The sequence below is a fragment of the Sinocyclocheilus grahami genome, unplaced genomic scaffold, assembly GCF_001515645.1.
Source record: "Sinocyclocheilus grahami isolate Dianchi unplaced genomic scaffold, SAMN03320097.WGS_v1.1 scaffold91.1, whole genome shotgun sequence".
Taxonomy (NCBI): Eukaryota; Metazoa; Chordata; class Actinopteri; order Cypriniformes; family Cyprinidae; genus Sinocyclocheilus; species Sinocyclocheilus grahami.
In genome coordinates, this window is record NW_015505270.1 from 3,886,630 (window position 1) to 3,912,912 (window position 26,283).

The window sequence follows — 26,283 nt, forward strand, 5'->3', positions numbered from 1 at the left end:
TCTCTCTCTCTCTCTCTCTCTCTCTCTCTCTCTCATTCAGCTCACCTCCAACAATGCACTGTTCCAACTATACACTTATTTTCACATAGCTATGAGAAGCGTTAAACATGGACGCACGTGCAGTTGCCGTACTGTATTAAAGCTTTAATCAGGATAAAACTGTATATTAAAAGCTAACATAAGCAGTAGCATTTACAAATAACAGCGTATCTAAAAGTATGAGACAACAACAAACAAAAAACATAGGCCTACCATTAAAAGCCGTGCTTGCACAGGTTCTGCACGATCCTCTTCACTAATACCCTCTGCTTCTCAATCGGGCTCAAACTGATGAGCGATATTAACAACGCCTTGTTTACAATACAACCGGATCACATGCCGCTGAGGTGAGGGGCGGGACGATTAGACGCGCACTAGAGGCGGATTAACCAATCACAGCCCATCGCCTATTTCTGAGGGAAGGGCTTCATAAAAGAAGGAAATGATCAGCCCGTTTCTCAGAGAAGGGACAGAGAGGTGTGGAATAAAGGGAAATTATGTGAAAAATAATGCGTTTTTAAAAAAACGAAGCATTAACACATGTTAGACTGCACCCCATAAACACAATCAAGCCTAGAAAAAAACCCAGTGAACCACCCCTTTAACCATATTTCAAAGACAACAGAATTATGAAATTTTGCATAAATGTGTACTTATGTCCTACTCCAATGGGCCAAGAAAGCACACTTACACAAAACTAACTGCATATAATATAAAGTCTAATATATTTTCATTTATTTTTAAACAACATCCAATTAAGCCTCCAAAAACATTACATTCAGTTCACACGTAAGTATATTCTATTAGTGCATTTTATTCGTAATAAATGTTCTTTTAAAAAGTATGCTTAAAGTGTACTACTTTTTCATAAGGGACTGTACAGTGTGTGTCCGCAAATGAGAACACAACCCACCAGAATCTTCTGTAGTTGGTCTACACTTTGATTAGCAGTACTTTTCCCATTGATCTCTGCGATTTCATCACCTTCGTGTAAAGAACCTGTTAAAAACATTAATACATAGAAGGTTTGTCATCAGCAGTTATCCATTGAGTTGTATGGAAACTGAATATTATTCACTGTACCTTGTCTGTGTATCATCCCTCCATGCAATATTCTCGCCACTGTACACCTCTGCTTTTCATTCAGCTTAAGAGTTACACCCTGAACAAGAACAAAACACAAACTGAATAACAGATCTTAATATTTAATACTCTGTTTGTGTCCCATGGGGGAAAAAAAATAAGTAATTACAGCATGCAAGTTTTGAACGACACAAGTAAGTTATAACAGAATGGAACATGTTTGGGTGAATTATTTCTTTCAAATAATTTAATGACTTCAATGAGTTTAATTCTATTCCTCTTTGTATGTTAAAAAAGTACTTGAATTAGTCAGTTCATCATTTTAATGAAACACATGAATAAAATAAAACGCATATACCAGTGGCTCAGAGGGGTTCTTCTCAAAGGCCACTTCCCGCATCCTGGTCACATCTTTGCTGTTCATAAAGCCAGAGCTGCCGTTGGTGAAGACTTCCTGTCCTTTGCAGTCGTATGTTTGCATGGTGGTCTAGGAATGCAAACATGCAGCATATTAAGCACAGTATTACAGGAATCACACCGTTGAGATCCCAATAATTAATTTTGTATTAGCTGTATCCATATATCTTAGATATTAGGGAGGAATCATGCATGATTTCTAAACTAAAACTTTTTTTTTTTTTTTTCAGGTGTGATGAATGAGAAGATCTAAAGAGTCGATGTGAATATCTGTCCTGGGTTAACGATTAAACAGTTACATCTTACCACGTCATTAAATCCTGCAATGCTGGGAACTGGTTGGCATGGATATGTTGTCTGATGATGGAGCTTGATTTCTACTGACTTGACTAAACAAACATCATAGGAAGGCAGTAATGGTACCTTTTATTTTGCTTTGTTTAATATGTTAAATTGAGTGGTCCAATGCATAAGCTCTTAAGGGGAAAAAGTGAATTTGATCTGTTAGAGAAATGGTTTGATATTACCAGTATTTAATTATTTTTTTCCTTTATCCAACTTTTCATTAGTGATTTAAAACTGTAATTTTCAGTCTGGAAAGTATAAATGCACCTTAATTGTTCATTACTGAAGTTACTTTGTTTAATTTTTGTTTATGCACACAGTATAGGGCTGGATTTAACACCAGTGCAAACACTTTTTTTGGCGTTAAAAAAGTGCTATCAGGATTTACTAAAAACACGCAATGAAAAGGCGTGGACACAGCGGCTGACCTTATTACAAACTACTAAACTACAACACTGCTAAATACAGTAAGGGATGTAGGCCAGCCCTCTTAGCTCATCTTGTATTTATTTATTTATTTACTCATTATTATTATTATTTTGTTATACTTTTATGTTTTTAAAAAAGGGACCACAGAGTGTGACAACATATCTTGTTGGTTGCAGTGCATCAGTCATCTGCTTTCACAGACACAGTAGTGGACCTAGACAGCAGCAGTCAGTCATTCCAATAATATTAAGAAGGCATGCAAAAAAAAATGCCACGTCTTGCTTTTACAACTCTCCAAGCAGTGATCTACACAGAAAAGCTCTTACGTACACATCTTGGTGTTCAGCAAATGCATGACAATGCATGAATGACCTGAGCTCAGGACAAAGTGTACACCACATTACCACTATTACATGATCAGGACTTTCGACCTCAGCTTTGAGTTGAGCTTGACGTCAGGTTTTGATGATCAGCATGATCTGGTGTCATCTAGATATGATGATTAAGTATGTTTTTTTTCCCCCCTACATTGCGAAATCCATTATATATTCATAGCGGACAATGGGGACAAGCTCTGCCAAAAAAAACATTGAAACATTTCACAAAATATCTTCTTTTGTTTTCCCTAAAAAACCTATACTGAAGGTGAATACATGTTGATGGGGTGAGCTATCCTTTTAAAATAATGTGTTAGCAACATTGATTTTTGATGCAAAGCTTACAGTCACTATTAGTTGACCCACTGGCACACTTTACCACATAGCTATTCCTCATTTAATGATTTTGGCTAAAATAACAGCATGGTTTTATACTTTGGCAGTTCATCAACATGTATTATAACTGGCCCATGGATCATAAGTTATTAAAAACAGAAGATTAGACTCATATGACCAAACTCTAAGAATTATATTACTGCAAATGTCATGCACAAAGCATAAGCAATCTATTGAAAGAGGTTGTTTTTGAAAGCAAAGAATGAGACAAACTGTGCTTGTCTTGAGCCATGAATCATTTCACACTTTTAACTTGACACACCTACAATTTTTGTCCAAAACAGAATTGAAAAACATTCTTTGAAATCCTTGAAACAAGTTTTGTCTGTAAACTGCTTAACAAATGCAAATCCTTTTTCGTTTTTTCATTATTTTAGGCTTCCTGAAAGTTGTGACAGGTAGAATTACACACATTTGATAAGGTTCAGTTTTACTGAACTTAAAGGGGTCATATGATGTGATTTCAATTTTTCCTTTATCTTTGGAGTGTTACTAGCTCTTGGTGCATAAAGAAGATCTGTAAAGTTGTAAAGACTAAAGTCTCAAATCCAAAGAGATATTCTTTATAAAAGTTAAGAGTCAGCCACACCCCCTTAAAACGGCTCGTTCTAACACGCCCCCACATGTCTACGTCACGATGTGGGAAGATTTGCATAACACCGCCCAAATGTTCACGCAAAGAAAGAAGGTGTAACTTTTATTCTTGCTGTAGTATTGTTGCCGCCGCCGCCATGTCGTGAAGGCGTTGTGAAAGCGAAACTACTTTGTTTGGTCTTCCAAAAGAGGACGATATCGCTTCGTCATGCCTGGAGCTGATCCGTGCTGGTCGCTGAGGAAATACTTCAACTTCGTGCTGTCGATCGCCGGATCAGCTTTCACCATGGACGAAGCGGAGTCCAGCCCGGGGTTGTCACATGTGGTTGCCGCAGGCATCACAATATGGTAAGGGATGTAACATTTCCGTCACACACTTGAGGAATTCGGCCAATCACAATGCACTGGATAGCTGGCCAATCAGAGCACACCTCGCTTTTTCAGACCGATGAGCTTTGTAAAAATCGACGCGTTTCAGAAAGACGGGGCATAGAGGAGAAACAATAATGTACAGTATGTGGAAAATCATGTGTTTTTGAACCTTAAACCGCATAAACACATTTCATTACACCAAATACACAAAATAATGTTACTTTTAGCAGCATCATAATATCCATAATATCCAGTGTTGCAAATAAAACTTTATTTGCTTGCTTGATTGTTGTGATGGCAATGCTATTTTTTGAAGGTTTACTATTAATAAGGAATTTTTTTTAATGGGAAATATCCATCTCTACTGTAGACCAGCTACTCATACATGTGCTACAGTCACAATCAGCCATGCGTGAACAGGGAAGCTCCTTTTATCTAAAGCAAACACAATGCAGGAACACTGTGTTTTACACAAGCAGCTCCGAACTGTTCTTCAGACTCCCCTTTATCTGCAGAGAAAATGACGGCTATTCATAGAAAGCTTGTGCTCTTCTGTTTGGCTAGTGAAGCACCTCTGTCAGCAATCTTGAAAACCTTAGTATTCTGTAGGTAGTAGGTGTAGTATTCAAATGAGATGTTGGATGAAGAGATTGTCTTCATGATTCTTATTTTAAAAAGTGTTTCTAGGGGGTTGCTACTGTGTTCTGGAAGGTTGCTAGGTAGCTTACTGGCCCAAATCTGAAAATCCCTAGATATGACTTCACTGTTATAGGCATTCCAATTCACAATAAATTGACCATAAAGTTATTGTCCAATATTAGCACTGGATTGGTCTGAATTGGCTGATACTGGAAGCAGATAATGTCAGTACATTGGAGCTTACACATTGGAACATTAGATTTTAGTATAGATTTACCATCACGCTAGTAAGTGAAAAAGATTTATTGGCTATTGCTACATCAATATATTAAGCTACATCAATATATTAAATAAAAAAAGAAATAAAGATTAAGTGGCAACATATAAATAGGTTTAGAGCAGATTTTAAGAAAATCAAAGAGATATGTGCAACACTTTTTCAGCTAGAGAGGCCCAGAGTCAGACATACGCGTCAGATGCCAATTTCTGTCTGAAGTGCAGAGAGAGAGAGAGAGAGAGAGAGAGAGAGAAATATTTTTGTTCATGCTTTTCAGTGGGTCTCCCTCAAGAAATTAGACAAGAAGATTAACTAGAATATGATAAGATTAAGATATGACTTCTCAACAATCATTAACCTTGTTACTTCACAGATGTCTTTACCATGTCAGAACATAATGTCCCAAGTCTATGATTTTCAAAGAAGGATTTTGAACAGTTAAGCACTGCTGGTAATATAAGGAAAAGCAGTTAATGACATTAAAGGGGTCCTATTATGCTCTTTTACAAAGTCTTGATTTTGTTTTGGGGGTGTACTAGAACAGGCTCTCATACTAGGTTGTTCGAAAAACACATTATTTTTCACATATTTTACATTATTACAACACCTCTCTCCTCAGTCTGGCATGAACGGCTCGAATAGTTCCTGTATCAAATGAAGGCCCGCCTTCTGAAACACGAAATGTGCTGTGATTGGTGTGGCCAGTGTGTGCTGTGATTGGCTCCACTCAGCGCCTGGTCGAGAAATGTCACGCCCCTTATCATAGCCACCTGCGAGCTTCAGTGTAAATATTGCGTCAAAATCAAATCAATTTGAGCGCGATTTAAACCCGGATGATTGTAACCACTCCAAGTTCGTCTGCCTTGGGGAAACTAGCGCATCTCTGACATAGTGATAACACTCGTTGCCTCCTCTAGTGCAGCTCAACCAAGTCTCGTCCCATTCGTCGATATTTGTGACATCACAAATCCCGGAAAATATGCGTTGTAGTCCAAACGAGTCATTCGTTGTAGTTTTTGAAAAGTGATTTCTGTTAAATAAAATATCTCCTTTTGAAGTGGACTTTGAGCTTTGTAGCTTTGCAGATCTTTTTTATGCTCAAACAGCAACATTACAGACTAACTAAAGTTGAAAAAGTGAAAAAGCAAAATAGGACCCCTTTAATTTCATCCCACACACTTGTAAATATAAACAAGGCATTGGATTGCTTACGCAGCCGTGTCTGTTGTGCTTTTTGGAAGCAAACAGGTTGAAAAGACTGTAGGTAGTGAATGAATGAACACTGTGAAAATTATTTGGTCTTGTTTTCCAGCACAAATATCTAAACATTCTTAAACTAATTTATATTTACTTGAGAAGCAAAATGACATAAGATTTCAGAAAACAAGACTTAATGTCTTCAGTCATTATGCATCTCAAAGAATGGTGACATTTGAACCGGAAAATGACAAAAATACTCAGTAAGAAAATCACTGTTTACAGTGAATGATTGCATTATTTCTGTGATTGCACAATCCTGGAGGGACTGAAATGTGCTCAAATGAAGGCCTGCCTTCTGAAACACGAAATGTGCTGTGATTGGTGTGGCCAGTGTGTGTTGTGATTGGCTCCACTCAGCGCCTGGTCGAGAAATGTCACGCCCCTTATCATAGCCACCTGCGAGCTTCAGTGTAAATATTGCGTCAAAATCAAATCAATTTGAGCGCGATTTAAACCCGGATGATTGTAACCACTCTAAGTTCGTCTGTCTTGGGAAAGCCATGGTGGCTCCGACATAGTGATAACACTCGTTGCCTTCTCTAGTGCAGCTCAACCAGGTCTCGTCCCATTCGTCGATATTTGTGATATCACAAATCCCGGAAAATATGCGTTGTAGTCCAAACGAGTCATTCGTTGTAGTTTTTGAAAAGTGATTTCTGTTAAATAAAATATCTCCTTTTGAAGTGGACTTTGAGCTTTGTAACTTTGCAGATCTTTTTATGCTCAAACAGCAACATTAAGTATGATTGTGCTTCTATAAATGTTACATGATGTGATTACTATCTCCGCCAGCTTATAGGAATGATAGATGAGATCTCTTCAAAGTCTCTATTGTTTAGAAAGGAAAAGGATTAAATTGAGACTCTAGCTTTTTTTTTTCTCCTGAAAAAAGACCCCACACCAAAATTGCTCATAATATTAGGATTTAAGTAGATACAACAGTTCAGATGATTTGAATTTCATATCTATTAAACTGCTTTACTCTAATTTTATGTCTGCAATTGTCTGAAAAACATCTGAGATTGATACATAAACTGAAGTCTATTAAGTCTTCAGAGCTATAAAAGAGCAACCTTTAAGCAATAAAAAGTCTTATTTATTTGCATAAACTATTTTGAGATGAAAAAACGATTCGAGTATGACATCAACAAAAAGTAGAAAGTTTCTATTAAATTATCTTAGAGCAAAATAATATTTTTCCAGGCACAGACTGGAAAAATCCCCAGCAACATTAAATGGAATACTAATAAACATAAATTAATGTATTTGTTTCCGAGAGAAACGACGCGCACACAGCTGTCATGTATAGCGACTGAATGATCCATTTCTTGTCAGTGATTCAGAACCGGTTCACTGAACCTGTCTGAGTGATTCTCCAGAGGATTTGACTTATAGTGCCAAAGTTACTTTAAAGGGGTCATATGATGCGATTTCAAGTTTTCCTTTCTCTTTGAAGTGTTACAAGCTTTTGGTGCATAAAGAAGATCTGTAAAGTTGCAAAGACTAAAGTCTTCAATCCAAAGAGATATTCTTTATAAAAGTTAAGAGTCAACCACACCTACCTAAAACGGCTCGTTCTAACACGCCCCCACATATCTACCTCACTATGTGGGAAGATTTGCGTAACACTGCCCAAATGTGCACGCAAAGAAAGAAGGCGTGGTTTCAGGAACAGCAGTAGTGTTGATGCAGCATGTCAGGGAGACGCTGTGTGTTTCTAGGCGAAAGCAAAAGCACTTTATTTGGCCTTCCGGAAGTAGATGCAATTAGGAATCATTGGTTAAGATTTATTAACAACAGAACAGCAAAACCCAGATGTTCGAATTTGTGCAACGCATTTTATGGACGACAGTTTTTTGAACCTAGAAGAGTACAAGGCTGGCTGTGCACAAAGGCTATTTCTAAAAAAAAAAAAGGGTCAATTCCGACTTGGCTGTGACAATCTGGCGCTTCTGAATCAGCGACTGTAAGTATGTTTTGTTATCAGTTTAAGTATTTGCTATTGACTGTTCAAATGCAGAGTTTTGTGCAGCGCAGAGTAACGCGTCGTGTGTGTGTGTGTGTGTGTGTGTGAGGGGAACAGGGTCACATCACAGGAGAGTGAACTGTCTGTCAGAAATCATAGCACGTCAGCTGTCTTAACCGCGGCTTGTGTACTGCATCATCACTGTGTCTGTCATGTGACTCTGTTGCCCTTTCGGGCTTGAACTGATGGTAAAACTAACCACATTATTAACTTTCTTGATAAAATAGCATCATATGACCCCTTTAACAGCTAAACAGAAGAAATGAAACACATAAAACTTACTGAAAATATATTTATGACTTGATTTTATATAACCTGTTTAAATATATTTATGACGCAATTTTACGGAAATCTAGGACACGTGAAATCACAACAACAACAAAAAAGGTAATAAATAGCAAACATGCATATATATTACACAGTGGAGATCAAAATTTGAGAACAATCTATAAATATTAGATTTTGTTTCTGAAATATTGTTAATCTTCATTGCTCAAAATGTCACAGTTCTACTAACATGTTTGACAAAATATCCAAGGCATTTCAACAAAAACCTTTATTTTGTGGAAAACAGTGATCAAAATTAGAGAAAGATGATTGCAACTAAAAGTTTGGAGGGTTACAGCTGTCAGAAATTAATAGTAGAATTAATGACTTCAGCACATCTGTGGCCGCAGGACATCACTAGTTTCTCAGACTGCGCTGGTGTGATCTTGGTCAACTCTTCTTCCCGTCTCTTCCATAGTTCTGTAACTTTAGTAGGTTTCTTAGCCATAACTTTTCGCCAAGGATTTTCCAGAAATTTTCAGTTGGGTTTAGGCCATTTCATTATTTCAATGTTCTTAGCTTCCATGAGCTGCTTTACCCGTTTTGCAGTGAGACGGGGAGCATTGTCTTGCATGAAAATTTCTGGCTGATTGGGAGATGCTCGCAGGGAAGGAACCGCATGTTGCTGAAGGAGGTTCTGATAAACATTTGCATTCGCCTTCCATGTATCTGTATAAGACGCCCAACTCCTGCTGCAGAAAACATCCCACAAACCATGACACTTCCACCTCCACCTTTCACTGACTTCTTTACGTGCTTGGCCTTCAGTCTTTCCTCAGTCTGACGCCGAAGAAAATGTTTCCCATCAGACTCAAATAAATTAAACTTGCTCTCATCACTAAAGTGAACTTTGGACCAGTTCTCCTCTCTCCACACAACATGCTCGCAGGCAAAAGTGAGTCTAGCCTTTTGATTCTTTCTGCTGATGGGAGGCTTGGTCACTGCAGAGTGCGTTTTCAGTCCGACTTCCCTTAAACATGCAGAGACAGATCCTTACCATGATCATCACTGAACTGGCGAGCAGTTCCAGCTGCAGTGTTGAACCGATTCCGCATTGAGAGTCCCTGCATTATCCTTTCTTTTCTAGTATTTCTCTTACGAGGACGACCAGCCTTTTTGGGGGACTTGAATGAATTAGTGTCATTGTAAAGATGCAATATTCGAGAAATTACAGATTTGGAACAACAAACTTCTCTTGCAGTGGCTGAAAGGGTCATCCCTTTGGCCTTCATCTGGACAACCTCCTGTTGCAAGGTTTCAGTCACTCGCAATCTCAGTGAAAATTGGAGGAATGCTGCCAGTTAAATAGGGTCCGTCACATAATTAAGGAAATTTGCACCAGGTACCAGATTAACACCAATAACTTGGAGGGATCTGTACGTGTTCTCTAATTTTGATCTGAGTTATTTTTCAAATATCTCATTTAAGTTTTTTTTATACTGTGCTTCAGAATACAATTTGTGAAATATGCTTAAAAAACCTCCCTTCTACTGCTGTTACAAGGATAACTTCATATAGGAGGACTAAGCAGTGACCTTGAAATTTTGGAAATTCTAGGTTGTTCTCTAATTTTGATCTCCAATGTGCGTGTATGATGGTGTGTGTATATATATACACAGTGGGTACGGAAAGTATTCAGACCCCCTTACATTTTTCACTCTTGTTATATTGCAGCCATTTGCTAAAATCATTTAAGTTAATTAATGACATGCACTGTGAGCTGTAAGGTCTTATATAGACAGGTGTGTGGCTTTCCTAATCAAGTCCAATCAGTATAATCAAACACAGCTGGACTCAAATGAAGGTGTAGAACCATCTCAAGGATGATCAGAAGAAATGGACAGCACCTGAGTTAAATATATGAGTGTCACAGCAAAGGGTCTGAATACTTAGGACCATGTGATATTTCAGTTTTTCTTTTTTAATAAATCTGCAAAAATGTCAACAATTCTGTGTTTTTCTGTCAATATGGGGTGCTGTGTGCACATTAATGAGGAAAACAAATGAACTTAAATGATTTTAGCAAATGGCTGCAATACAACAAAGAGTGAAAAAGGTAAGGGGGTCTGAATACTTTCCGTACCCACTGTGTATATATATATAAAATGTAACAAGGCGTTAAAAGAATCACTGAATCGGTTTTTGAATCCGGTTCACAAAAGAACTGTTCGAAAGAACCGATTCGAGGAATGAGTTCCCCACTACCATCATGACGTCACGATGCGTCATCACAAAATAATATTGAATAATCTATTCAACGCCTTTTATATGTGAGTCGTGTAACATTTCTTCTAGTTACGCTGCAAACTATTTCAGCTAAAATCGTCAAGATATCTAATGGTATGAAGAGGAAAGTTGTTCTGAGCTGCAGTCTGCTCTCAAACCGGGCTGCACCAGTCTGGACCAACCATCTTTATCCCTTATGAAACTCTTATATCTGTGACGCTGATAAAAAAACTATCGATACACACTGTCAACATCCGATGTAAATGCTGAAATAAGGAAACAGTTGTCTTCTGTAATCGTGAGATCAGTGGGTTGTTCAGCGAATCCTCTTACCTTGTCTGACTTGGGTTTATTCTGCAGCAGCTGTTGCAGATAGAGATCTGAGAGAGCCGTTCGCGCGCTGTTCACACGCTCCAGAATGACAGCAGGTTCGTTTTTATTGGAATTTAATGTCATGTTTCACAGTTAGAGGGGGAGGGAAATAAAGGAAAATAGTCTAGACCGAGTTGGGTCTGCTCAAGGTCCGAAAGGGGTTGGCCAGAAGAGCGATACGACGTGATAAGAAAGCTTGAGATAACGTTAGTTGAAAATAAAGGTTGAGGGATTCGGGCTCGAAGTCCAGAGTTTGCGCAAGAGACAAGACACAGCTGATAAAGCACATAAACATTAGTGTGAGGACTGAGGAGGGGGCTGGCACACTGCAGCTGCCCTTTAGAGTGCGCACTTACGTAGTTACTATCCCTGACAAAACGTAGAGCGGACCCGCGAGCGATTTCTACTATGGCAACGACTAAGCTTATGAATATTAATGAACGTAGCAGTAGTCCAAATTGATTGGCTGGAAGGCAGACTTTGGTAGGCGGGCGCTAGTCATCTAGCGAATTAAAGTAATCCTGCTATTGAAGGCGTGGCTCATGAATATTAATCGTGTAATGTGATGAATGTGTGAAGCCTTCCTCATAGTAGGATTTTACAATTAGCAGATGTTCTGTCGAAATAGTTGTGTTAACCACTTGCTAATTGAAGTTGTTTCGTTTCCCTGTTAAACTGAAAATGTCATAAAACAAGATGCCGAATATCGGTGTTGTGCTCTTTTCAGCTAGTAGTTCAGCTAAAGTACCATTATTTTAAATAATAAATAACGAAAACGAAAAAACCGCTCACAAGAAAAACAATCCTCCTGTAGCTTATTGTAATTGAACTGAAAATGAACTTTTCCTGTGCATATTAGTGAATGTGCATTCATGTCAATGAGTCAATATAAGACAAGCTTGAATTGAATTGAAATTAAATTTAAAGGGGTCATATGATGCTATTTTAAAGATCATTATTTTGTGTATTTGGTGTAACAGAATATGTTGACATGCTTTAATGTTCAAAAAACTCATTATTTTTAAAATACTGTACATTATTGTAGGTCCTCTATGCCCCGCCTCTCTCAAACGCTTCGTTTTCTACAAAGTCCCTCCTTCCGACAAGCGCAGTCTGCTCTGATTGGCCAGCTGACCCAGTGCATTGTGATTGGCCGAACACCGCAAGCACTGATTTATATATTAATTTATTATTAGTGAAAGTAGAGTTAGAGTGTTCTAGTATGAGCTGCGTCCTCTAGAACATATTCAGGAGGTAATTAATTAATTAAGTTACATCCATGGACATCCATTTTGCAGTGGTATCCAAAAGAAATTAAGTGCACTCATTCAATCATATAATGCACTGCAATCATGAGTGTACAGTATAAGCAATGCGCACTCAACAGCTACAAAAAGAAAGAAAGAAAGAAAGAAAAATGGTACAATGGGGCAGTACCATTTCAAAAGGTAATAATATGTACGCTTTAGTTAATAATATGTTACTTTAAAGTACTGATTTTTAGGGCTAAATATGGTACAAAAGTGTACCTTTAAAAAGGCTACTGGCCCAGTGACAGAGTCAGTGGGTCATGCCTTTTTATTTTATTATTTTTCAGGAAGCACAAACTACACAAAAGAGGCATCCTATCCAGCACACTCAATGTCCAAATTTGCTAACTCCTTTTCATTTCTTAAAGTGGACTAATGAAGGCAATAGTGAAAAGGGTAGGTTAACATCATGGGGTAAGATGACCAATACATTGCACAAAATCTAACCTTAACACTTAATGAATGGCTTTGCTCCTAATTTTTGTGATTTCATCTGAATATCAACATATGTGAGATTTAGCCAGACAAAGCAGTTCTGAGGTTGATCTAATTTTGTGTCTGGAAAATAATGATCTACGATGACTGTATTCACTGATGATTGTATTATGTTGAATATCAAACATTTTCGTGTCTGTTTTAGACACAAAAATGTGCATTTCAAACATCTTCAGACAATCATATTGAATTAAAATCTATAGGATGAGTTAAATCATTTAATTTGAATAATATTGCTATTATGACATACCTTTTAAAATAAGGCCAATTAAATAGGTATATGTTCATGTCAAAGAATAAATGTTCTTTTCAGATTAATCTCTTTTACTGGGATTTTTTACCTCTTTGAGTAATATTATATTTTGTGCTGTTATTAGCAAAATAAGCAATTTACTAAATTAGCAAATGTTTCTATTTATTTCCCTTAATTTCCCTCTGGCCCCCTCCGTGCTTACTGTGGTGATGAGATACAAAGCCGACTTTTTTCACTCAATGGCAGAAACCTGGCTAAAACCAGATGATTACATTACTTTAAATGAGTCTACAGATTACTGTTATAAACATGCAAAAGGTAAAGGTGTTGCTAAAATTTATAGTAATATTTTCAGTTTTTCTCAGAGGTCTGATTTCAGGTTTAATTCATTTGAAGTAATGGTGCTTTATGTAACATTGTCTACTGCAACAAGTGTTAATGATAAATCCCTATTGACATTTGTATGGCTTCTGAATACAGGCCACCAGGGCACCAAACTGACTTTATCAACAAAAAAAATGGCTAAGTTAGTGCTTATATAATCTTAAAGGTGCACTAAGCAATTTTTGCCACACGTTGTTGATATTTGAAAGCACCAAAACAAACAGGCCCATACCCCAACAGGACCTCGCCCCTATTTTGATAACTCCGCCCAGAGATGGGCATAAATACACAAAAATGTATTCAAAATAAAAATAGATTTAAATACAAATATAGTATTGAAATTGGCCATCCAGTGCAGGTATCCCTATAGGGTGAAATCTATCTGGACCTATTCTGGAGAAATAAACAAACAAACACACATTTCGATGTGTACAACTGCTTAAAACTTTTGTTTTCATTTTGCATACCTCTTCCCTTTCCCTACAAAAAAAAAAAAAAGCATATTTCATGTTAAGTTTATTTAGTTGTATATAAAGTTTATTCAAATGTTTATCTAAAATGCAAATTTTAACATTATAATTCATTTATATAGCATTTAACACTATTTCCTCAAAGCTTTTTTTTGTTTTGTTTTTTTACGAACGATAAAACCAAAATCTTAAAAGAATAGTTCACCCAAAAATGAAAATTAGCCCATGATTTACTCACGCTCAGGGCATCCCAGGCACATCTGACATTCCTCTTTCAGACGAACACAATCGCAATTATATTTTAAAATGTCCCAGCTGTATAATGGCAGTGAATGGTGCCCGTGTTTTTGAAGCCGAAAAAAATGCATCCATCCATCCATCATAAAACTACTCCACACGGCTCCGGGATGTTAATAAAGGCCTTCTGAAGCGAAACGATGCGTAACTGTAGGAAAAATATTGATTTTTAAAAATGTATAAACGATAATCTCCAGCTTCCGGTCGAGCGTATGACGTAGGTGTAGTGGAAGGCGCAACGTAAGCTCCGGGGAGAAGAGTGTAGTTTCGCTATCATACAAAAGTAAAAACGGAGGACATAAAGTAAGCGATTATGCGTTTATTTATAGTGTGATCTGCGGCAGAAGCCAGCGAAATTATGCACAGGCATTGTGGAAAATAAAGACAAGGATGTGACAAAAGACTGCTGAGTTCTGAAACTTTAATGAAACTTTCATGTTTTGCTTGTACTGTATATGGAGTTGTCACTATAATACTTATGAGTTCTGACAGATCACTGTATTTCCACAGACTACCTTTTGCAACTGTCTTGATAACTTTGGGTATGTAAAATCTTTGAAGTGTCTCCCTTGTTGTATTACCTGATCGAAAAAATCTTTCACTCTGCCTGTGTCAATTTGAGTCGTTAAAGATTTAAAGGCACAATATGTAATTGTTTGCCACTAGAGGGCGCGTATTCAAAACAAACAAAGAAACAAAGGCGTAGTTCGATGACGCCGTGACTGAGTGTGGAATCATGTGAGTTGTGGTCTTCATCCCCACAGCCGACGCAATCCGACGGGACTCGGGCAGAAATCATGTTCATGGATGAGCTAATGTATTAAAGATTTATTAACGTCGTAGTATGAATCAGAGTGAGGCGGAAAGCTGTCGAAGCGAAACGAGGCCGCTGAACGAGCGCGACACACGGCTCGAAAGCAGCGGAGCTTTTATTATGCCACAGTCGACCGCTTGCGCTCCTTCCGGAAAGCAGCGGAAGTAAGCAGCGCTGTTTTATCATACTAGATACATTTGAACATTCTGTTATAACGCTACTCTGTGCGCTCGTCACCCTTCTAATAAAATGCATAGCATATTAAAGCGTCTTTGGTGTTTCCATGAAATGGAAATCGGGGGGTGTATGACGTCATTGGCAGGCGACACGGTGACACTATAGACACGCTCCGTGTCACTAGTTAAAATTGCTTATTTCTCTGGATTTAAACATTCTTTGAAACATTTGGGATAATGTAAGAACACAAGTCAGCAAAACATATAACACTGTTCTTGTGGTTTTTGGATATTTTAATAAAAAAATCTTACATATTGTGCCTTTAAATCTCTGCTGCCAAGATGCTCCTCTGTCATCACGGATTATGAAACTTAAATCTATAGGGGTGGTTGGATTTATTCACGCACGTTAACATATTTATTTAAAGCTTCTTTGTTTTCAGATTCTTATTTACAGCATTATCTTAATAGGCTGCATATTAACTTTGGGAGAAAAGAAAACCGGTAGTTTTATGTGAAATCAGACATTTGAGCACCCCCATATAGCCAAAATGGCATGATCATAACACAACGTGAATATTCGATTGTGAGATTGGTAGTCGAATCAGGGTCCTTCTATCTAAGCATCGAATCTTCGACTATTTGGGGTCACCCCTAGAAAAATCAAACTCTTATTTTCCTCAAGCCGAGTAAAAGTGATGATCTGCACATGAAACACCATCCAAGAAACATCTGTAGATGTAACAAACAGAAACAGGTCACAGGTTCCACAGGTTCTAACTTAAGCAAATGTACACTGAACAAAATTATAAACGCAACACTTTTGTTTTTGCCCCCAATTGTCATGAGCTGAACTCAAAGATCTAAGACTTTTTCTATGTTCACAAAAGGCCTATTTCTCTCAAAGAACACAGAACAAGTGCCAGACGCCATCGAATGTGAGCATTTGCCCACTCAAGTCGGTTACGACGACGAACTGCAGTCAGGTCGAGACCCCGATGAGGACGACGAGCATGCAGATGAGCTTCCCTGAGACGGTTTCTGAGAGTTTGTGCAGAAATTCTTTGGTTATGCAAACCGATTGTTGCAGCAGCTGTCCGGGTGGCTGGTCTCAGACGATCTTGGAGGTGAAGATGCTGGATGTGGAGGTCCTGGGCTGGTGTGGTTACACGTGGTCTGCGGTTGTGAGGCCAGTTGAATGTACTGCCAAAATCTCTGAAACGCCTTTGGAGACGGCTTATGGTAGAGAAATGAATATTCAATTCACGGGCAACAGCTCTGGTGGACATTCCTGCAGTCAGCATGCAAATTGCACACTCCCTCAAAACTTGCAACATCTGTGGCATTGTGCTGTGTGATAAAACTGCACATTTTAGAGTGGCTTTTTATTGTGGCCAGCCTAAGGCACACCTGTGCAATAATCATGCTGTCTAATCAGCATCTTGATATGCCACACCTGTGAGGTGGATGGATTATCTCGGCAAAGGATAAGTGCTCACTAACACAGATTTGTGAACAATATTTGAGAGAAATAGGTCTTTTGTGGTCATAGAAAAAGTCTTAGATCTTTGAGTTCAGCTCATGACAAATGGGGGCAAAAACAAAAGTGTTGCGTTTATAATTTTGTTCAGTGTATTTAAATAAATACATATTTATTTAATAATGAATCTAATGGTTTGCTGTATGTGGATGTTTGGGTTTTCAAATCTAGTGTGAAATCCCTACGTTTTGCTAACACTTCATTTGATGTGTTACCAGAATGACTACTTAGTTCTTTGCGGTGTCTTAAGTGAAACTGGAGAGTTTGTTAGTGTGGGCCGGAAAGGTTCCGGTGTCATCATTTTCTAGCATTGAGCTGCAGATTTAACAGTTAGAAAGTTCAACGATTATTATGGTTGCATTTGTTGTTTGGCTGTCATGCGAAAACTGAGGTTTCGATACAAGCTCATGACACTTCCTGTGGGGGCAACGATAGCAGTCGTGGTCTTGTGCAGCCTTGCAGTTTATGTATGAGAAGTGACGATTTTTCAGATGACTGGTAAAGCTTTTGTAGTTTTCGTGTTTATAAATAATTAAAATGTTTGCACAGGAAATTGGATTAAACCAGGTCAGTTCATAAACTGACTGAAATGAATGAATACTGTTTAATATTTACATTTAATCATTTAGCAGACGCTTTTATCCAAAGTGACTTACAAATGAGAACAATAGAAGAAATCAAACCATCAAAAGAGCAACAATATAAGTGCTGTGACAATATAGCAAGTATATGTAGTAGCAAGTTTTTTATTTTTTTTTAAATAGAATAGAGAGAGCTAGTGTTTGAAGGTCAAGTTATTATTGTTTTTTATAATAAATAAAAAGAAAACATGTAGATACAATAGAACAAGAATTGTGAATGCAAGTGTTAGAGGGTCAAGATGTTTTTGTTTATAATAAATAAAAGAAAACAAGTAGATATAACAGAAACAGAATAGAGAGTGCTAGTGTTAGAGGGTCAGGTTTTTTATATATAATAAAAGAAAAGTTAATAGCGTAGAAATAGAATAGAGAGTGTTAGGGGGTTAAGAGTTTTCAATAAATACATATGTTTATTTTTAAAATACATTTTTAAATGTATTTTATTATAAAGAAAAAAAGAAAAAAAGTAGATAGAATACAAATGGAATATAGAGTTTAAGTATTAGAGGGTCAAGTTAGAAGGTCAAATATATATCCTACAACATATTGTAAACAAGAAAAAGTGTTTGTTTTAGTCTATTCTCTTTACTGGAAGTAGGCCTATATTGAAAGTATAGATTAAAGCACATAGACTCAAACATTTATTTGGACGTGATTTTGTACTTTTTTTTTTACCTTCCATGAAAAAATAATAATGGTAGTTGCATACTGATTGTTTATACATCACCTGTGCACAACAGGCAGATTGTTTTATTTTTTCTTCTTCTTTTTTTAAAATATACCCATGACTTTTTAAATGGGTTATTTATTTACTTACTTACCTACTTACCATGACAGTTGCATTATAATACCACATTTTAAAAACTATAAACATAAAAAAATATCTTAAAAAAAACAAAACAAATTGTTTTTGTATTTGTACAGAATGTAAAAAGCACAATACAGTTCAAACCAAATGACCCCGCAAGGTTTTTCACATCAGTTTGCTATTTGAAATGTTAACCAGCTGGGCTTTCACATGTGATAGTGATGAATTTATCACATACAGGTGCATCTCAATAAATTAGAATGTCATGGAAAAGTTCATTTATTTCAGTAATTCAACTCAAATTGTGAAACTCGTGTATTAAATAAATTCAATGCACACAGACTGAAGTAGTTTAAGTCTTTGGTTCTTTTAATTGTGATGATTTTGGCTCACGTTTAACAAAAACCCACCAATTCACTATCTCAACAAATTAGAATATGGTGACATGCCAATCAGCTAATCAACTCAAAACACCTGCAAAGGTTTCCTGAGCCTTCAAAATGGTCTCTCAGTTTGGTTCACTAGGCTACACAATCATGGGGAAGACTGCTGATCTGACAGTTGTCCAGAAGACAATCATTGACACCCTTCACAAGGAGGGTAAGCCACAAACATTCATTGCCAAATAAGCTGGCTGTTCACAGAGTGCTGTATCCAAGCATGTTAACAGAAAGTTGAGTGGAAGGAAAAAGTGTGGAAGAAAAAGATGCACAACCAACTGAGAGAACCGCAGCCTCATGAGGATTGTCAAGCAAAATCGATTCAAGAATTTGAGTGAACTTCACAAGGAATGGACTGAGGCTGGGGTCAAGGCATCAAGAGCCACCACACACAGACGTGTCAAGGAATTTGGCTACAGTTGTCGTATTCCTCTTGTTAAGCCACTCCTGAACCACAGACAACGTCAGAGGCGTCTTACCTGGGCTAAGGAGTAGAAAAACTGGACTGTTGCCCAGTGGTCCAACATCCTCTTTTCAGATGAGAGCAAGTTTTATATTTCATTTGGAAACCAAGGTCCTAGAGTCTGGAGGAAGGGTGGAGAAGCTCATAGCCCAAGTTGCTTGAAGTCCAGTGTTAAGTTTCCACAGTCTGTGATGATTTGGGGTGCAATGTCATCTGCTGGTGTTGGTCCATTGTGTTTTTTGAAAACCAACGTCACTGCACCCTTTTACCGAGAAATTTTGTAGCACTTCATGCTTCCTTCTGCTGACCAGCTTTTTGTAGATGCTGATTTCATTTTCCAGCAGGATTTGGCACCTGCCCACACTGCCAAAAGCACCAAAAGTTGGTTAAATTACCATGGTGTTGGTGTGCTTGACTGGCCAGCAAACTCACCAGACCTGAACTGTCTGTCTGTATTGTCAAGAGGAAAATGAGAAACAAGAGACCAAAAAATGTAGATGAGCTGAAGGCCACTGTCAAAGAAACCTGGGCTTCCATACCACCTCAGCAGTGCCACAAACTGATCACCTCCATGCCACGCCGAATTGAGGCAGTAGTTAAAGCAAAAGGAGCCCCTACCAAGTATTGAGTACATAAATGAACATACTTTCTAGAAGGCCAAAAATTCACTAAAAATGTTTTTTTATTGGTCTTATGAAGTATTCTAATTTGTTGAGAATTGGTGGGTTTTTGTTAAATGTGAGCCAGAATCATCACAATTAAAAGAACCAAAGACTTAAACTACTTCAGTCTGTGTGCATTGAATTTATTTAATACACGAGTTTCACAATTTGAGTTGAATTACTGAAATAAATGAACTTTTCCATGACATTCTAATTTATTGAGATGCACCTGTAGTTGTCTCTTGACTCTACATAAGCTTCTTATTAATAATCATACACAAAACATAATTTAATAAACACACTAATATACTGTATACTAGGATACACTAGACATGAAAAATATAAGATGGGTTTACAAAGAGCTAAGTGCAAACTTTTAATAGAAAATATATTGCAAGTCTCTGTCACAGTTGTATAGTGCACTACAAAAGCACACACCACCAGTTACTCAGTGTCTAGCCTCGTCAAGACCAACATCACTTACCCGTGCTACTCACCTGAGAAGCCTGTGTACTTACCTGATGTCCAGTGTCTTATCTCCAGCGATCTCCTATGACCCTTTTCCAGCAATCTTCAGTGTTTCCTAAGTATCCTTTTGCACTGATCTCCTCGTCTCGTCTTCCTCCCAGTGTGTGCTGCTCTGCCTTTGAAAGACATTGTCAATTATTACCATCTACCATCCTTCGTTTATATTATCACTACCACAACTCACTAACCTGAATTTTTTTTTGAGTTTCTGTCAATAAATACCTTCATTGGGTTCAATACTTCCGTCCCCTCTCGTCTAGTATCCCCAGACAGAAAGCTAGACCATACCTCCATGAACTCTGTAGGCACAGCATCTCCAGATCCATTTTAAGAATTGGTGTACACCAGGGATCTCCAACCCTGCTCCTGGAGAGCTACTGTTCTGCAGACTTCAGATCCAACCCTGCTCCCACATACCTGTCTATAATTATCAGGTAACCCTGAACACCTTGATTAGCTGGTTCAGATGTGTTTGATTGAGGTCGGAGCTGAAATGTCCCAAGGGCAATCCAGGACCCTACTCTGGCTCGGTGCTCGCTTGCCCTCGAGACGCAACTGCATTGTTTTCTCACTGAGTGTAGCCTGGTGTGGATATCATCCTCTGACAACAGCAGGGCAATCCCTCCTCCGTCCATTCGCCGCCTTCTCCAAAAATCTTACCCTGGCAGAACAAAATTATGACAATGGCAACAGAGGTCTTTTGGCAGTCAAACTGGCTCTACACTCTAAAAAATGCTTGGTTAAAAACGGACAAACCCAGCTATTGGGTTGTTTTGACTTGATGATGGGCCCCCTCCAGCCAGGGCCACCACTCTTCTACACTCTAAACAATGCTGGGTTAAAAACTGAAAAAGATGTTTTTAACTCCATTAACTGCACATATATTCCTGTCTCCCAAAGGATCTCCTTCATTGAGTTCACACAGTTCTCCGTGGGTACTGCCCACTGAGGGTCCAATCAAACTCTCTCACTCCTCCAGAATCAGTTCTGGTGGACCCAGATGGCAAGAGACATCAGAAGGTTCATCCAAGGATCTGGTATGAAAGAGCAACTCAAAGATTGCAAAAAAAGTGTTGTTTGAACTCTAACCTACTACACATTGAAATGTTTCCCATAAAAGGCCACAGAATGATGTGGCCTGGAGTCTTTTGTTGGCACTGGAGCTATGGGTAATATCAAAATGGTTAAGAACGAGTTAGTTATAGTGTTTTTGCTTACAAGTTTACTCCTGATCTAGAATTGGAACTTTGTCAGAGTATCTGAAAGAACAAACTTGGTTGTGAGGTTATTTGTCAGAAGATTGGTACTGTATACATCTGATAAAAGTAATGTGGTTAAAAAGAGATGATCTGCACATGAAACATAATCCAAGAAACATCTGTAGATGTAACAAACAAAAACAGGTCACAGGTTCTACTTCAGCTAATTTATTTAAATAATAAATATTTATGTAATTAATCTAATGGTTTGCTGTATGTGGATGTTTGGGTTTTCAAATCTAGTGTAAAATTCCTATGTTTTGTGTAACACTTCATTTGATGCGTTACCAGAATGACTTTGCTGCTAGTTCTTTGCAGTGTTTTAAGTGAAACTGGGGCATTTGGTAGCATGGGCTGGAAAGGTTTCAATAAGTGATGTACAGTACATGTACAATAAGTGAAATGTACAACCTGGAGCTCTGGCCAGAAGGGGCATTTGTCAGACACTATTACGAGCCATGCAGGGTGGGAGTTATTGGGTCTAATACTGCACCTGCTTTTGGGGGAATGAGTGTGCCTCTTGGAAGTGTGAAGACTCATTAGTGGAGTTCTGTGTAGTTTGGGTTTTGTCATAGATCGCACGTGGGCCAGAGTGCAGGGGATGAAGCCCGACACATTATTGTTGATAATCTCTTGGAGAAGTGTGATATGTTCTGTTTGCACGAGACTTTTTTAACAAAGCAATATTATTTGTTGGTAAGTAAGGAAGGAAGTAGGTAAGTAAATACATCTTTAAATTATACTTTTCATGTGGGTTGGTGAGTCCACAACAGATATTAGCATGGGGAATACTTTGTGACCTGCAGTGGTAGGATAAATGAGGGTGTGGTTATCCTGTAGCTTGACTTATTAGTAAATGTGGTTAGAGTTGGTGTCAACTGGTGTATTGAAATACAGTTTACTTAAAATGACAAGGAATTTGTTATGCTAAATGTGCATATACCTTATGAATGCCATCATAATGAGGATGAACATTTAAATAGGCTTGCCATTATTATTATTATTTTATTTATTGAAAGTAATACTACCCCTTGTGTATATGTCATTGAGGACATGAATGCGGACATTTCAGATAGAAATTAACCATTTGATAATCATATTGCTCAGTTTCGTCTATACAATAATCTCATATTGTCAAGTAAAATGCTTTTGCCTGTAGATAGTTGTATTAATACAAGCTGTCTGACAACAAAGGATGTGGTCTAGACCATATCTCTGCTGACCATCATACATATTGTAGTAAGAGAATACCCCCCCTCCCCTTTCATGTCTGTTTAACTGGTTTTATGATTTATGGTTTGTTACCAGACCCAATGCTGTCTGTTTTGTTATTCCCAAATTATTAAGGACAGATCTGGTATGATAGTTAGTACAAATAATTATAGGCCTATAGCTTTTGTCAGTTTTCTGTCAAAAGTATTAGAAATTATTGCTGAATAGGATAAATGAGTTCATTAATTCTGCAGATAACTAGTTTGGTTTTAAAGCTAAACATGACAGCGACCTGTGTACATATGCATTACAGGAAATGGTAACTAATCAGCTCTGTGTATGGCTTGTTATGATCTGTAGCACTAAAGAGAATAAATGTCAAAATAACAACAATCTTATAGAAGAGTCTGATATGAATCTTACTGTGTGTGAAAGTGAAATATCTTGGACATTTTATTACTAAGCACATGACAGAAGATGAGGACACTGAAAGGCAAACTTTTATGATGAAATGGATGTTTTTGTTTTGGTTCTTTTAAGGTTGTTTAGGTTGTTACAAATCAAAGAACTCTAAAGCAGAGGTCTCCATCCATTCTCCTGGAGACCCACTGTCCGGCAGAGTTTAGTTCCAATCCTAGTGGTTCTCCAGGAGCAGGGTTGAAGTATATATTCCTCAAGCCTCAACTGTGCAGTGTTGGGGGTAAAAACTAGGTGATGGTCACCAGTTTTCATTTTAGGTAACCAGATATTTCCTGTGCTCTGAGAATGGAAGTGAGTTTTGCTTTTCTATCAGCTTGGTTCATCTAGCACTCCTCTGCATTTCTACTGAGGTTAGCAGTCATGTCTACCACAGAAACCAGGGTCCAACGTCACATGCGAGCAGAGTTTCCTGCATAGGTACTGGAGTTTCTGAACCGGCATGCATCTAGTCACTTGCTCAAGCACAAGCAAACCAGCTACACAGGTAAGAGTGTTATTCTTTTCTTGGGATCTTAGCATTTGTTCAAAAGCAATTCAACAAGTTGTAGAAATACTTACAGTAGATCAAGCAATTCAACAAGTTGTAGAAATACTTACAGTAGATCAAGTAAGAACCTGTCATAATACAGACCATTTTAAAACCTTTTCCTCACATGCCTCATTAGGAACACCGACAATCACTGTATGTCAAGATTTTGAGGAGCAGTCAGCAAGTGTACACCGATTTTCGACCGTTACAATGATGCAGGAAGACAATTTAACCACCAATGTGTCCTGTCAGATTCATGATGGCATATTGTCACCATTCTTGCCCATTGGCTACATTATCATCTGTTGCATTGGTCTGCTCTGTAACACTGTCACGCTCTACATATTTTTCCTTCGGCGACACACAGACTCTTCCATGACCGTGTACATGCGCCACCTTGCCCTAGCGGACACCCTCCTGGTCATGTGCTTGCCCCTGCGAGTTTACTACCACAACAAAGAAGGTCCCTTCTACTTGTGCAAGGTGGTGGGCATCTTCTTCTACATCAACATGTATTCCAGCATCCTGTTTCTCAGCCTCATCAGTCTGGATCGCTACTTGAAAATCATCAAGCCCGTTTGGGTCCGTCGAATACAAAAGACAAAGTGGAGCCACATGGCAAGCTACATCGTCTGGGTGATCCTCATCTCAGGAGTGATTCCCTTTTTTACAAGCAGCAGTCAAAAACATCCGTGTGACAAGGTTTGCTTCCACTTCCACAGCAAGGGACCTGTCGGTGGGACCATTAACCTGACTACAGTGGTGCTCTTCCTTGTTTTTTATGTAGCCTTTCTTTGTTTTTATGTGAAGATCACTAAGAAACTCAAGACTATGTCCATGGGTAATGGTGACCCTAAGGCACAGAGTCGCAAAAAAAGGGTAATCATAAAGATTTTCTTAGTACCGACCATTTTTACTTTGTGTTTCCTGCCCTACCATGCGATACGAATACCGTACGTTCTGGCTCAGATTAATGTGATCGGAGATCTTCAAAGCCAACAATTGTTGCACATATTAAATGAGAGTACCTTGCAATTGTCCGCTCTAAATAGCTGCCTTGACCCAATTATCTATTACTTCTTATCCAGTGCATACCAGAAAACAATACTGTGTGCCATTCAGGGCAAGTTTAAAAACATGTATGCTTTAAACAGAAGGAGAATCAGCATAAACCGCTCACTCACTGAAATTTAGCATTAATGGATGACTTTTCCATTTGTGACTCGTGATGTCTACATGAATCAATTTTTTTAATTCAACAAATCGAAAATATTTAGTTTTAAATTATGTTTACTGCTGGTCACAGCTTGGGCACAGGTGACTGAATTCATGTTTCATATGATCATAAGAAATAATATCTATATTTACATAAATATAAAGTATATATGTGCGTGTATGTAGTTGTAGCATTTTCTCTAGAGCAGTGGTTCTCAGATTGTTTTTCTTTGATGTACATTTTGTGGTGGTGCCCAGAAACAATATCAAAATGGTTTATCCAAAAATCAAACATGGATATATATCAGTATGAAATTGTACAGGCCTAACAAAATGTATATTAACATAATTTAGGCTAAATAGGAAATTAAGCTTTTGGTTTCTAAATGTGTGTTTTTTTGTTTAAGTGTGTTATAAGTTCTCTGCAGCCACACAGTATTATTTTTTTTAAAAACGATATATCGGATGCACAGCTATTGACTTTAACAACAAGCTATGGGAAGCATTGATTTATATCTGAACTATACAATATTATATTTGCTTTGTAGTTTAACTGTGTTGTGTTATGAGTCAAACCCATCTTTTTGGTGGTAGATTCTGTATAAGTGTTAGCCACATGAAACTTTTTTCTAAATGTGAGAAATGTGGGAAAGTACTAAAAACAAAAAACAAAAAATACAAATATTTATTTAATTTAAACAATTTAAACTTTTTTTAATTTGATTTTGTTGATAACTGAAACCTGAACGAGATTACAAATACAAATAAAATTGTTTATATTTTTGTTAAATGCATAACTGCCTTCATGCTTTACTTCATGCCCTTTATAAACTCTTTATGCACATATTCATACATGCCTGTAATCTGGCTAAACCATTATTGTAACAGAGCATGGAAATAAAATACAAAATACATTTAAATACAATATCTCAATGTACCTCAGTGTATTGATTGTTGCAAAAACTGCAGTTCTCAGCTGATGTCTTAGATAGGTTTAGTGAGCTTGACATGATGCTCAAAACTGCTGTGTGGGGTTGTTGTTGTCGTTTGGTTCTGATCAACGGATTGGAGAGAGCATTGATGAACTGATGTTTTTTTTCTTTCTTTTTTTCTGCACATGTGGGTGAC

The 26,283-nt window shown here is 37.8% G+C and overlaps 2 protein-coding genes across 2 annotated transcripts in view; one reads left to right on the plus strand and one right to left on the minus strand.

The window, feature by feature from the left end:
* LOC107587257 (55 kDa erythrocyte membrane protein-like) overlaps window positions 1-11,567 on the minus strand; it is a 21,225-nt gene extending 9,658 nt beyond the window's left edge. Inside the window, 4 exon segments of the mRNA XM_016274975.1 lie at window positions 953-1,038; window positions 1,123-1,201; window positions 1,481-1,609; window positions 11,141-11,567. Coding sequence (XP_016130461.1) covers window positions 953-1,038; window positions 1,123-1,201; window positions 1,481-1,609; window positions 11,141-11,263 — 417 coding nt within the window. The 5' untranslated portion in view covers window positions 11,264-11,567.
* Window positions 11,568-23,696: 12,129 nt separating this feature from the next.
* LOC107587286 (P2Y purinoceptor 14-like) lies at window positions 23,697-25,134 on the plus strand. The gene is made up of 3 exons (XM_016275002.1): window positions 23,697-23,702; window positions 23,829-23,895; window positions 24,077-25,134. Exons 1-3 carry the CDS (start codon window positions 23,697-23,699, stop codon window positions 25,132-25,134), a joined length of 1,131 nt encoding a protein of 376 aa, XP_016130488.1.
* Window positions 25,135-26,283: the final 1,149 nt, after the last annotated feature.

What these genes read in the sequence shown, in the direction of transcription:
- LOC107587286 (XM_016275002.1), top strand. An exon ending in CAAGCAAACCAGCTACACAG is followed by an intron (nt 23,896 to 24,076) that starts GTAAGAGTGTTA and finishes ATGCCTCATTAG; the next exon opens with GAACACCGACAATCACTGTA.